We start from the raw sequence: 12500 nt of genomic DNA, 5'->3' as shown, positions 1-12500 counted from the left end.
CATGCGCTTACGTGGTAGCCAAAGGACTGAAATTTACCCACTGCATTTTACATATAGCTGAGTCTACCTTTTAAAATGAGGACAATAATCCTTACGAATAATGTAATATTTTTTTAATGCAAGGCACTTTCCATCATAGCTTACAATTCAGTGCTTTCTTTCCCTTACAACGTTTCTGGAAACATTTAGCGAGCACCAGTCCTAGACATCCAAATGTGCCGAACCACTCAACTTTGATTAAATAGCTATAACAATTTTATTGATATTACAAAATGCCTTTGGAATATGTGTAAATTGTTTTTCAAATACATAATTATGACAATACACATTTGGGATCCTTGAAACCACAATTTATGAAGCACAGAACAAGTGCACAGGCAGGAGTCTTATCAGTATCACATGAGACCAAGAAACCTAATGTTACAATTAACCACTAATCTAGTTAACAGGATATTCCAAGAGAAACAAAATACATGACTTTCAGTGCTGGTAGCACCCTCGATTGTACAAGGTAAATTCAGCACTGTTAAACACTGGATGTGGAAGTCCTAACTGGCCCAGCATACTGTACATTTTCTCAGACCTCAGACTGGTAGTTCCAGACGGCTATCTCCCCATTGTCACTGCAGGAGACAAGGAGCCCAGCCTCCTTGGGGTGCCAGGCGATACAGTTGACATCCTGGCTGTGGGCCTTGGGTACATGGGCAGACAAGGAGAAAACAGGCTGGTCTGGGTCAGCCGTCTCATCCTCCTTAAACACACGCACTCCGTCATCACCACATGCAGTCGCCAGGGCACCGGTCAGCGGACACCTGAGCAAAACAAATAAGTACTGAATTGGATCTGTGGCTGCATTTTATCAATATTTTTTATATAAAGAGGATGCTCACCATGCAATATCATACACTGTCCGTCCATGAAACCCTGAAAGGGTGCAAACACATTTCCAAGCCGTGTCTGTGCCTTCAGTAAAAAAACAAATCAGGCATTAAATGGGCATTTATCATTACCTTTTCCCCTTACATCATTCACACATTCATGGAGCATCTTGCTCACCCTGCCCACCTCCAGACTGACATTCTTTCCAGATCTTCACAGTACGGTCATCACTGCACGATGCCAGTCTCTGGCCACTTGGGTCAAAGGTCAAACCCCAGACAGTGGAGGTGTGACCCTCCAAGGTCGCCCTGCACTCCCAGTCATCATCCTCTTCTTTATAGACACACACATTGTTGTCGTAGCTACACGAGGCCAGAAGCTGCGTAGAGAACATTTAACTTCAGTGGGTAAAAACACAATGCAGAATACTGAAACGATTAGTCCAGAGAAGCCTTGCAATAGTGTTGGGGTGTGAAAGGATTATATAATGCTGCTATTTAGTACAAAAAGTGAAACAGTATGAAATAGGCAGTACCTCCTGTGTTGGATGCCAGACAACATGCTTGACATCCTGTGTATGAGAGTTCACCACGCTCACACACTCATACTCATCCTCCTCATCCACTGAGAAAGACAGAAAGAGACATGGTGACAGACTGTTCAAAACTACATACAGATACACAACAGCTGAATGTTTATATGGAACACAAGTAATGTGATAAAAATACAAGGAATTGTATTCCTTTGTTAATGCAGCACTAACCCTCCCAGATCCAGACACTCTTGTCTCTGCTACATGTGGCCAGCAGGTTACCGGATGGGGCCCAGGCCACACATTTGACCTCATTCTCATGTCCTTCCAACACTGTCAAGCACTGAAAGAAACAGAGACAGTGTGATGCTCTCACGGGCCATATCTTACTATCATCACAAAGCATTTGGTCAATTGTCTGTGGACGACTCACCTCAAAATCATCATTCTTCTTCTTCCAGATGCAGGTTGTGGCATCAAAGCTGGCTGAGGCCAGGTAGTTTCCACATGGGGACCATGCCACCTTTCTGACAGCTCTCTGGTGTCCATCCTGGAGCACTGTCTTGCATTCCCAAGAGTCACCTACACAGACAAAGGGGTTCATTTTTTTCTGTTTTCCCCACCGGCACATGCCTCTGATATGGTTGATTTCACACAGTGGATTTGGGATATTTACCTTCCCTTCCCCATATCCGAATGGCCCGGTCACCACCACACGAGGCCAGCAATGTGCCCTTGGGGTTCCATGCAACATACCAACAGCGGGAATCTGGATGCGCGTTGAATTTCTGTAGAAGGGCCAAAGTGTCCTTCATTGCTAACAAGCTTGCTATCTTGCAGTTACTGGCAACTGATAAGCACAATGTGCAGCCACCAAACTAGTCGTAGCTATGAATGATACCAACAAAACCGTATCTCCAAGAAGATAATGCAAATATCATACAGACATAAACAATGACGATAGCTAATATCCACTTAAAATACGATGTTGTTATCCGGTATATGTAAATACTTTTACCAACCAAATCCAAAAACGCTCAACCTCAACTTCCTACTTTTACTTCCTGTTCGTATCTAGTTACTGCTGGCTGCCAATCTAACGTCCATCTGGCTCATTACCGCACCCATGAGTACAGGGTGAACATTGCGCGTGTTTTCTGGTGTGTAGCTGCACAATAACCCAGTAGATGGCGGTAAATAACCACAAAAGTACCTTGGTTTGTGCTGAATAACAAGGAAGGAATCAATTGTACAGGAAGCTAGCTAGTGAATTGGCTGCCTTTTGTTTTTGTTTTTAGCGTGAGAGCTAGTATAGATCCTGATGTTCGCGTTTTAGATACATTTATTGGCCAGATTGTAAGTATCATATCATAAGATTGTATTTATTATGCCAGTTCACGTTACTGTTTCAATTAGGATTGTATACTTAGCGAGCTAATGTTATACGTCTAAAACGAACTAGATAGCTAACTTCTGCTGCTAACAGGCCTAGGTCGAAATCTTAGCTAGTTACACTGAAAATTATCGGTCTATTTTTTTTTTTGTCATTTATCATATCACACCCAACAGATGAAACTTATTTATTTGACAAATAATGTAACCAGTTGACCTTCACTATCGGTTTTGGTGAGCTGATTATTTCATAGGCGGAAGGGCGCATTGTCAAAACAAAAGCTGTCCGTCCTTTGAGTGACATAACATAGATATACATCAGGCACTGAGTCCTGGTTGAAGACAAAGGGGGAATTGAATGACAATGTATGCACCACCTGGTGCCACTGTCCCTGGAAGCCGGCGAATGAGAGGGGGTACCGCACTGCCCAAGCAGCCAGAGCGAAGCCTGGCATCTGCCCTCCCCGGAGCACTCTCCATCACGGCTCTATGTACGGCATTGGCTGAACCAGCTTGGGTCCGAGTTCATGGAGGGACGTGTCCCAGGCAGGAGCTTGGAGTGGCTGATGTCCTGGGATACATTGACCCAAAACTCATGGAGGGTAAGTAATGATATTGTCAACAGTGGCTCGAGCGCCGAATGTGAAATCACGTTGGCATGTTTACAAGACCTGTGGTTTGTGTTAACTATCACGAACTTCTCCTAAAGATTACTGCATGAACTCCCAGACCATCTTACTGATAAGGGTCATTGCTGCATTCTGCTTCCTGGGCATCCTGTGCAGCCTGACAGCTTTCCTGCTGGATGTCTTTGGACCCAAGCACCCTGCCCTCAAGATCACCCGCAGATATGCATTTGCACACATTCTCACAGGTATGAATGGTTTTGGCGGTGGAAGGGGGAGGGAATGAGCTTTTCAGCTAAAGAGTGTGAAAACAATTGCAAGGCAAGGTAGAAACAAAACAATATTTTCCCGTTTGCTGTTATTTTGTATGGTTTCAGTGCTGCAGTGTGCCACAGTGATCGGGTTCTGCTACTGGGCCTCAGAGCTCATCTTGTCACTACAGCAGCAGCACAAGAAGTACCACGGATCCCTCATCTACGTCACTTTTGCCATCAGCTTTTACCTGGTGGCGGGGGCTGGTGGAGCCTCTATTCTGGCCACAGCTGCCAACCTGCTGCGCCACTACCCCACAGAGGAGGAAGAGCAGGCGCTGGAGCTTCTCTCAGAGATGGAGGAGAGCAGTGAAACATATCCTGCTGATTATGACATTGCCAACCAGTTCCAGCCGCCTCCTGCATACATGCCTTAATGTTGCCAGACGGCCGCTTCTTTCTCTTACATCCAGGCTTCTCCCTGAGTACCACTTTTGGCCTCGTAAACAAACACATATACAGATATGTGATCCAATAATTGTACCAAATGGATATTCTCTGCAAATAGCTTATTCTTCTTTCCTTTATCAACACACTAATGAACACACTTATTTCTTGATTGTGGGTGCTTGAGTGCATGAAAGCTTCCTTTTATGATGGCAGAGATTCAATACTTGAATCTTATTTTCACCACTGAAGCTTTTAGTAATTTGCATGTAAATGGCATTAAGGTCTTGACCCATACATGTAAAGCAAGAGAAAGTGGTAACATATGGGGTGTTAATTCACTGTGTGGTTTGGGTCTATGCCTGGTTATTGAATGATCAAATATGGGTTGAGACTCAACTTGGTATATGACAGTGTATGACAGTCATGGCTTGACAAAGGTCAAGTTTTCAACAAAGTTTCGTGGTTCCACAGTGTGGCAGTAGTATTTGGCGCTTGGTTTGAAGCATTAAATACCCACTGAACATCCAAAACTTGGTGACTTGCCTGCCATGTGAATATTATTTGACATTTTATCAGTTAAACCTAATAAAAGGCACCAAGATTACACAGACACTGAATTGTGGACATTTATTTTTCAATTGAAATGGACCATTATGTATTGACTGCCTGTCCCTGGTGTGGTAAATGTGTTTATTTCTTTTCATGTGTATGAACGGCACTGTTTCGCATTTTAATTTAGTCTTGCAGTTGTGAACTTGGAAATTAATAGGTTTTCAATATTCTGTAAAATTGGTTTGTCATGGTAGTAAAACAATTAGTTATTTTACATGATTATGGCTAGTGAGTTAAGCACTCATTGCTGTGAAAGTAATTGATGGAAAACCATGAGAAATGTGAAGTGTCTCATATTGCAATGGACGTTATTCAAGATGTTCCTATGTTGGACAACTAGAGGAACATTATTTTCTCATTTTAACATTGGGGAAAATGGGTGGAACGTTATTGTAGAATCATCAATCCACAATGCATTGGTAATTTCATAAATTAAGTAATTTCACTTAAATATACACAACTGATTGACAACTCTTAATTGTACTTTGTGATTACTTGGCTTGAGTTATGTGACAGTTGTGTGTTGTCTGTGCATGAGTTCTTCCCCCTTGATCCTCAAGATAGTGAGAATCTGATTGTAATTATTTGGGATGGAATCTTACACACACATATCTTAACTTGTGTTCAGATTCAGCCCTGTACTGCTTACTTTTTTTATTTTTTATAAATGTGGTTAATAATATACTTATTCCATAGGTGATTTGTTGCTCTATTGTTTATTTTATTTTAGCCTTTCCCCTCATTGTTGCTTTACTTTCATCAGTCTGTAAACATGTATTGTGGACTGTTTATACAAAAGCAGGTCATATTCGAAATAAAAAGAAATTGTCCAATTTTCTTTTAGATAATTGCTTTCAATGTAAGAACTGTAAATGTAGGCTCGTACCCGGCTCCACAAGGATACTAAAGGGGGCATGCTTCAGCTCGCATACTCCCTTAAAAGGTCTTCGCTTAAAAACGAGAAAAAAGTGGTAATAGTACTGGTTTTCTCTATTTAGAGATGCCGTAGCCAGTAGTACACTTCCTCAAAATAGTCAGAATTAATCTAAGATTAAAACCCCTTTTTAAAATGATTATTATTAACAACAAATCAATACAAAAAGTACATGGGGGAACAAGTGTGAGATCTACGTGTATAAATAATATACAAAGGACAATTGAGCTAGGGGGTACAATATCACATTACACATGGACCTTAAGGGACATACACACACATTTATAACTCTTAGTTTTTTTGTTGGTCGAGTATCACTGTCAATACTTAACTAGGATTTTGTACATCACAGTACCCATGGAATTGCATGATACAAAAGGCATGAAAAACCAAAATGAAACATTAAAATAGATATAGCATCTTCAAAAAGCTGTTGTCTTATGGTTCAATTTACTTTTGTAAGGTAAGAACATGTGGTGTTTTGTTTGTAAATTTACATTTGTGAATATGAAATTGGGCCAAAAGAATAATACAATTAATTACATAATTGTTTCAACTTATTTCTATCGTAGGTAAAGAATCCAAGAAGTACATCTCTCCATAAGTGTAAAATCTTCATAAATGTGTTCAATTATACATCTACTGATGTCTTGCCACAGATTCATTACATGAATACAATGCCAAAAAAGATGCAACACCGTTTCTGGGAGGTCATTACAAAAGGTACAATTTGAATTTGTGTTTTTCTTAAAACTCTTCATATAGTGGTTGGCAGGATAATATTCATGATTTTTTGAAACGTCCTTAATTTTGTTAATACAGTAAGTAGGTATGTGTGTGGCAACATCCAAACTTTTTTTCAACATATGATCAATAAAACCATTCCAATAAGGCATGGCATGAGGTATAGATACAACATCCTGCTGAAACAAGGCTTGTAATTGTTGTTGGATGGACCAAAAGAGAAACACATTTTTCCTACTGATGAGTCAACAGGGTTAATCTTAGGTATGTTCTGAGGGTCAGGCCTTGACACGTTCCTGAAAAATAAAGCAACACCTGCGGGAATGGCATCTAAAACAATTGCACATCTTCAGGTGTTCCTGGGATCTTGTAGAGTGGTAAGAACTCTGCAGCTGAAAAAAAAACTTACTGAAGTCCAAAACGAACAAAAACGTCACAAAATTGTGTCATAATATGGGCTCCCGAGGTCCGCAAAGTCTAAGGCACTGCATCTCACTGCAAGATGCGTCACTGCAGTTCCTGGTTTGAATCCAGGCCGCGTAACATCCAGCCGTGATTGGGAGTCCCATAGGGCGGCACACAATTGGCCCAACGTTGTCCAGGTTTGGCCATCATTGGAAATAAGAATTTGTTCTTAACTCACTTGCCTATTTGAGGCGTCCAAATACCTTAGAAAATATGGTAGTAATCTTGCTAAGACCAGAAGAGCTGAGGAGGAAAAGGTGATCATTAAGATGATTTCCCTTTCTCAGAGGTCCCCACCAGACCTCTCGGGGGAGGAGAAGATGGAACTAATTGAGTTACAAAATAAACTGGATAATATATATAAATTAAAAGCAGAAGGAGCCTTTATTAGATCTAGGAAAAAAGGATTGAAGAGGGAGAACAGAATTCATCCTATTTCTTTAGACTTGAGAAATGTCACTCTGAAAATAACACTATCCATAAGTTAAACATTGATGGTGTTATTACAAATGACCAAAAATTAATCGCTAAATACTGTAGCAATTTTTACAGAAAATTGTATAGCTCTACGTACTGTCAGGAATCCACAGATATGTTTTTTAACTCACAGAAAAATGTTCACTCTATCAGTGATATAGAATCTAAACAGTGTGATGAACCCATCAAAGTTGACGAGATTATAGAGTCTATCAAACATCTAAAGAACAATAAATCACCAGGTGTTGTTGGAATTACATCAGAATTTTACAAATTATTTTCTGAACAAGTAGCTTTTGCAATTGTTTTAGATGCCATTCCCTCAGGTGTTGCTCTGTTATTCAGGAACATGTGAAGACCTGACCCTCAGAGCCTACCTTCTATTGACCCTGTTGACTCATCAGTAGGAAAGATTTGTTTCTCTTTTGGTCCATTCAACAACAGAGCGATACGATCCTTGTTTCAGCAGGATGTTGTATCTATACCTTATGTCATGCCTTATTGGAATGGATTTTTTGATAATATCTGTTGGAAAAAAGTTTGGATGTTGCCACACACATACCTACTTGTTAACAAAATTAAGGAAGTTTCCTTTAAAATTATTCATAAATATTATCCTGCCAACCACTATATGAAGAAGTTTTAAGGAAAACATCAACTCAAATTGCTCCTTTTGTAATGACCACCCAGAAACAGTGTTGCATCTTTTTTGGCATTGTATGAATGTAAGAAAACTGTGGCAAGACATCAGTAGGTTTATAATTGAACACATTTATGAAGATTTTACTCTATTGTTGAGAGATGTAGTGTTTGAATTCTTTACATTCAATAGAAATAAGCTGAAACATTTTCATGTAATTCATTTCATTATTCTTTTGGCCAAATTTCATATACACAAATGTAAATTTACAAACAGAAAACCCCATTTTAGTGCCCTACAAAAAGAAATTGAACTGTATTTTAAGACAGATAAATGCTTTACTAACAAATAAGCTGTTAGAATTGTAAGTATATGTATGTCCCTTAAGGTCCTTGTGTAATTGTAATGTGATATTGTACCCCCTAGCTCGATTGGCCATGGTTTGTAATCTATGTATGCTTGTGTTCCCTCGTGTGCTTTATGTATTGATTTGTTGTTAATAAAAATAAATTAAAACGAAAAATGAAAAAAAAAATCTCACTTGCCTAATTCAATAAAGTTAAAATAAAAAAATATATGCACTTCCGGCTAGGAAGCATGCGAACGCCAACAATGTGCCACCTCAAATTGAAACTATTGCCAAAGATATTTACTAATCTGTGTTGTTTACAGTGGGAGCAAGAGGGAAGCCTAGTGGGCAGAACAAGCAAGGAGGTGGTCAAAATCAAGCGCGAGATCCTATTGTCTCGTAGCATATACAGTGGGGCAAAAAAGTATTTAGTCAGCCACCAATTGTGCAAGTTCTCCCAGTTAAAAAGATGAGAGGCCTGTAGTTTTCATCATAGGTACACTTCAACTATAACAGACAAAATGAGAAAAAGAAATCCAGAAAATCATATTGTAGGATTTTTAATGAATTTATTTGCAAACTATGGTGGAAAATAAGTATTTGGTCAAAAAAATGTGTTTATCTCAATACTTTGTTATATACCCTTTGTTGGCAATGACAGAGGTCAAAGGTTTTCTGTAAGTGTTCACAAGGTTTTCACACACTGTTGCTGGTATTTTGGCCCATTCCTCCATGCAGATCTCCTCTAGAGTAGTGATGTTTTGGGGCTGTTGCTGGGCAACACAGACTTTCAACTCCCTCCAAAGATTTTCTATGGGGTTGAGATCTGGAGACTGGCTAGGCCACTCCAGGACCTTGAAATGCTTCTTACGAAGCCACTCCTTCGTTGCCCGGGCGGTGTGTTTGGGATCATTGTCATGCTGAAAGACCCAGCCACGTTTCATCTTCAATGCCCTTGCTGATGGTAGGCTTTGTTTCTTTGGTCCCAACTCTCTGCAGGTCATTCACTAGGTCCCCCTGTGTGGTTCTGGGATTTTTGCTCACTGTTCTTGTGATCATTTTGACCCCACGGGGTTAGATCTTGCGTGGAGCCCCAGATCGAGGGAGATTATCAGTGGTCTTGTATGTCTTCCATTTCCTAATAATTGCTCCCACAGTTGATTTCTTCAAACCAAGCTGCTTACCTATTGCAGATTCAGTCTTCCCAGCCTGGTGCAGGTCTACAATTTTGTTTCTGGTGTCCTTTGACAGCTCTTTGGTCTTGGCCATAGTGGAGTATGGAGTGTGACTGTTTGAGGTTGTGGACAGGGGTCTTTTATACCGATAACAAGTTCAACCATGTGCCATTAATACAGGTAACGAGTGGAGGACAGAGGAGCCTCTTAAAGAAGAAGTTACAGGTCTGTGAGAGCCAGAAATCTTGCTTGTTTGTAGGTGACCAAATACTTTTTTCCCACCATAATTTGCAAATAAATTCATTAAAAATCCTACGTGATTTTCTGGATTTTTTTCTCTCTCATTTTGTCTGTCATAGTTGAAGTGTACCTATGATGAAAATTACAGGCCTCTCTCATCTTTTTACGTGGGAGAACTTGCACAATTGGTGGCTGACTAAATACTTTTTTGCCCCACTGTATTTGCATATTTCCGTTAGGGAACGCCTCTTCTGAAGTGCGCGTCTGCACAAATGCAACCTGGCACTTATAAACAACTTTTTATTTATGTTTTACTTTGGCAGAGCGTCAAGTCTATAAAATTTAGTGCACTGTGTTCATAACAGATTCTAGTTTTGGGAACAGAAACATGTATTGAGATGAGATGTTTAATCAATGAGAGAGAATATTGGCTCGGTTTCATCTCGTCCCATTACCTGCGGCTGGACTTCATCTCACTACCATATGTGGTGGTGAGAAATCCTTCTAGACGAATGCTTCAACTTTATAGCCTCTATGACGTGTTTGGGTGACCCCTTCTGTCTGTGCTATTGCCCCCTCAGTTTTAGTTTTAATACAGATGTGTGTGTCTGGGTATCTCCTGTAGAAAATGGCCCTATGTTGAACTCTAGGTTTCCATCCTTCTTGAACCCGCCTGTTCTTATGGTGTCATCCTCACAGCATACAAACACAGACAATACAATTATTCTTCATGATTTCGATGGAAATCAAGGTTTATACTGAATAACATCAGATGTGATCGTAGGCTAAACCTTGCAGTGAAATTCTTACTCATGGGATCCTCTCAACTGTGCAGTACACATCCACCATTACCTAAGGTGGCAATATCTGTTCATGATAATGCAATAACAATGTCCCAGTGATGTGTATACCTGTATCTTTAGGCTGGATGAGTCGAGGACGGTGGTTACTAGATTAGGCTGGGGAATACACTGTAATTTATGATGCAAATGTAACAAGGTCAAGGTCCTAAACGATATCATAACCGCCATCGATAAGAAACATTACTGTGCAGCCGTATTCATTGATCTGGCCAAGGCTTTTGACTCTGTCAATCACCACATCCTCATCGGTAGACTCGACAGCCTTGGTTTCTCAAATGATTGCTTCGCCTGGTTCAACAACTACTTCTCTGATAGAGTTCAGTGTGTCAAATCGGAGGGTCTGCTGTCCGGACCTCTGGCAGTCTCTATGGGGGTGCCACAGGGTTCAATTCTTGGACCGACTCTCTTCTCTGTATACATCAATGAGGTCGCTCTTGCTGCTGGTGAGTCTCTGATCCACCTCTACGCAGACGACACCATTCTGTATACTTCTGGCCCTTCTTTGGACACTGTGTTAACAACCCTCCAGGCAAGCTTCAATGCCATACAACTCTCCTTCCGTGGCCTCCAATTGCTCTTAAATACAAGTAAAACTAAATGCATGCTCTTCAACCGATCGCTACCTGCACCCGCCCGCCTGTCCAACATCACTACTCTGGACGGCTCTGACTTAAAATATGTGGACAACTACAAATACTTAGGTGTCTGGTTAGACTGTAAACTCTCCTTCCAGACCCATTTCAAACATCTCCAATCCAAAGTTAAATCTAGAATTGGCTTCCTATTTCGCAACAAAGCATCCTTCACTCATGCTGCCAAACATACCCTTGTAAAACTGACCATCCTACCAATCCTTGACTTTGGCGGTCATTTACAAAATAGCCTCCAATACCCTACTCAACAAATTGGATGCAGTCTATCACAGTGCAATCCGTTTTGTCACCAAAGCCCCATATACTACCCACCATTGCGACCTGTACGCTCTCGTTGGCTGGCCCTCGCTTCATACTCGTCGCCAAACCCACTGGCTCCATGTCAAGACCCTGCTAGGTAAAGTCCCCCCTTATCTCAGCTCGCTGGTCACCATAGCATCTCCCACCTGTAGCACACGCTCCAGCAGGTATATCTCTCTAGTCACCCCCAAAACCAATTCTTTCTTTGGCCGCCTCTCCTTCCAGTTCTCTGCTGCCAATGACTGGAACAAACTACAAAAATCTCTTAAACTGGAAACACTTATCTCCCTCACTAGCTTTAAGCACCAACTGTCAGAGCAGCTCACAGATTACTGCACCTGTACATAGCCCACCTATAATTTAGCCCAAACAACTACCTCTTTCCCTACTGTATTTAATTGGTTTATTTAGCTCCTTTGCACCCCATTATTTGTATTTCCACATTCTTCCATTGCAAATCTACCATTCCAGTGTTGTACTTGCTATATTGTATTTACTTTGCCACCATGGCCTTTTTTGCCTTTACCTCCCTTATCTCACCTCATTTGCTCACATCGTATATAGACTTGTTTATACTGTATTATTGACTGTATGTTTGTTTTACTCCATGTGTAACTCTGTGTCGTTGTATGTGTCGAACTGCTTTGCTTTATCTTGGCCAGGTCGCAATTGTAAATGAGAACTTGTTCTCAACTTGCCTACCTGGTTAAATAAAGGTGAAAAAAATAAAAAAAATTATATAGACTTTACGTCCGTCCCGTCGCCCCGACCTGGGCGCGAACAGTCACCCTTGAAGCATCGTTACCCATCGCTCCACAAAAGCTGCGGCTCTTGCAGAGTAAGGGGAACCACTACTTCAAGGTCTCAGATCAAGTGACGTCACTGATTGAAACGCCATAGGGCGCAAGAACCGCCAAC

General features: G+C 40.9%; 2 protein-coding genes across 3 annotated transcripts; one reads left to right on the top strand and one right to left on the bottom strand.

Moving 5' to 3' along the window:
* Positions 1-96: 96 nt before the first annotated feature.
* Positions 97-2494, bottom strand: LOC135514151 (probable cytosolic iron-sulfur protein assembly protein ciao1-A). 2 transcript variants are annotated; one of them, XM_064937391.1, is made up of 7 exons: positions 2088-2494; positions 1845-1993; positions 1643-1754; positions 1415-1503; positions 1057-1258; positions 891-963; positions 97-812 (listed from the first exon to the last, which is right to left on the bottom strand). In XM_064937391.1, the coding sequence occupies exons 1-7, from the start codon at positions 2224-2226 to the stop codon at positions 578-580; spliced, it is 999 nt and encodes a 332-aa protein (XP_064793463.1). In that variant the 5' UTR covers positions 2227-2494; the 3' UTR covers positions 97-577. The 2 variants fall into 2 exon arrangements, with proteins under 2 accessions (XP_064793463.1, XP_064793464.1); XM_064937392.1 differs by having other exon boundaries at positions 1066-1258.
* Positions 2495-2638: 144 nt separating this feature from the next.
* On the top strand, positions 2639-5575 carry LOC135514152 (transmembrane protein 127-like). The gene is made up of 3 exons (XM_064937393.1): positions 2639-3405; positions 3513-3677; positions 3807-5575. Exons 1-3 carry the CDS (start codon positions 3162-3164, stop codon positions 4115-4117), a joined length of 720 nt encoding a protein of 239 aa, XP_064793465.1. The 5' UTR covers positions 2639-3161; the 3' UTR covers positions 4118-5575.
* The last annotated feature ends 6925 nt before the right edge of the window (positions 5576-12500 follow it).

Source organism: Oncorhynchus masou, chromosome 25 (genome assembly GCF_036934945.1).
Source record: "Oncorhynchus masou masou isolate Uvic2021 chromosome 25, UVic_Omas_1.1, whole genome shotgun sequence".
Classification (NCBI taxonomy): Eukaryota; Metazoa; Chordata; class Actinopteri; order Salmoniformes; family Salmonidae; genus Oncorhynchus; species Oncorhynchus masou.
Note: the sequence above shows the minus strand (reverse complement) of the source record. Positions and strands in the feature narration are given on the sequence as shown.

What these genes read in the sequence shown, in the direction of transcription:
- LOC135514152 (XM_064937393.1), top strand. Translation starts at nt 3,162, where the DNA reads ATGACAATGTATGCACCACCTGGTGCCACTGTCCCTGGAAGCCGGCGA. An exon ending in TGACCCAAAACTCATGGAGG is followed by an intron (nt 3,406 to 3,512) that starts GTAAGTAATGAT and finishes CTTCTCCTAAAG; the next exon opens with ATTACTGCATGAACTCCCAG. An exon ending in ATTTGCACACATTCTCACAG is followed by an intron (nt 3,678 to 3,806) that starts GTATGAATGGTT and finishes GTATGGTTTCAG; the next exon opens with TGCTGCAGTGTGCCACAGTG.
- LOC135514151 (XM_064937391.1), bottom strand. Translation starts at nt 2,226, where the DNA reads ATGAAGGACACTTTGGCCCTTCTACAGAAATTCAACGCGCATCCAGAT. An exon ending in TCGGATATGGGGAAGGGAAG is followed by an intron (nt 1,994 to 2,087) that starts GTAAATATCCCA and finishes TTGTCTGTGTAG; the next exon opens with GTGACTCTTGGGAATGCAAG. An exon ending in ACAGTGTATGATATTGCATG is followed by an intron (nt 813 to 890) that starts GTGAGCATCCTC and finishes TGTTTTGCTCAG; the next exon opens with GTGTCCGCTGACCGGTGCCC.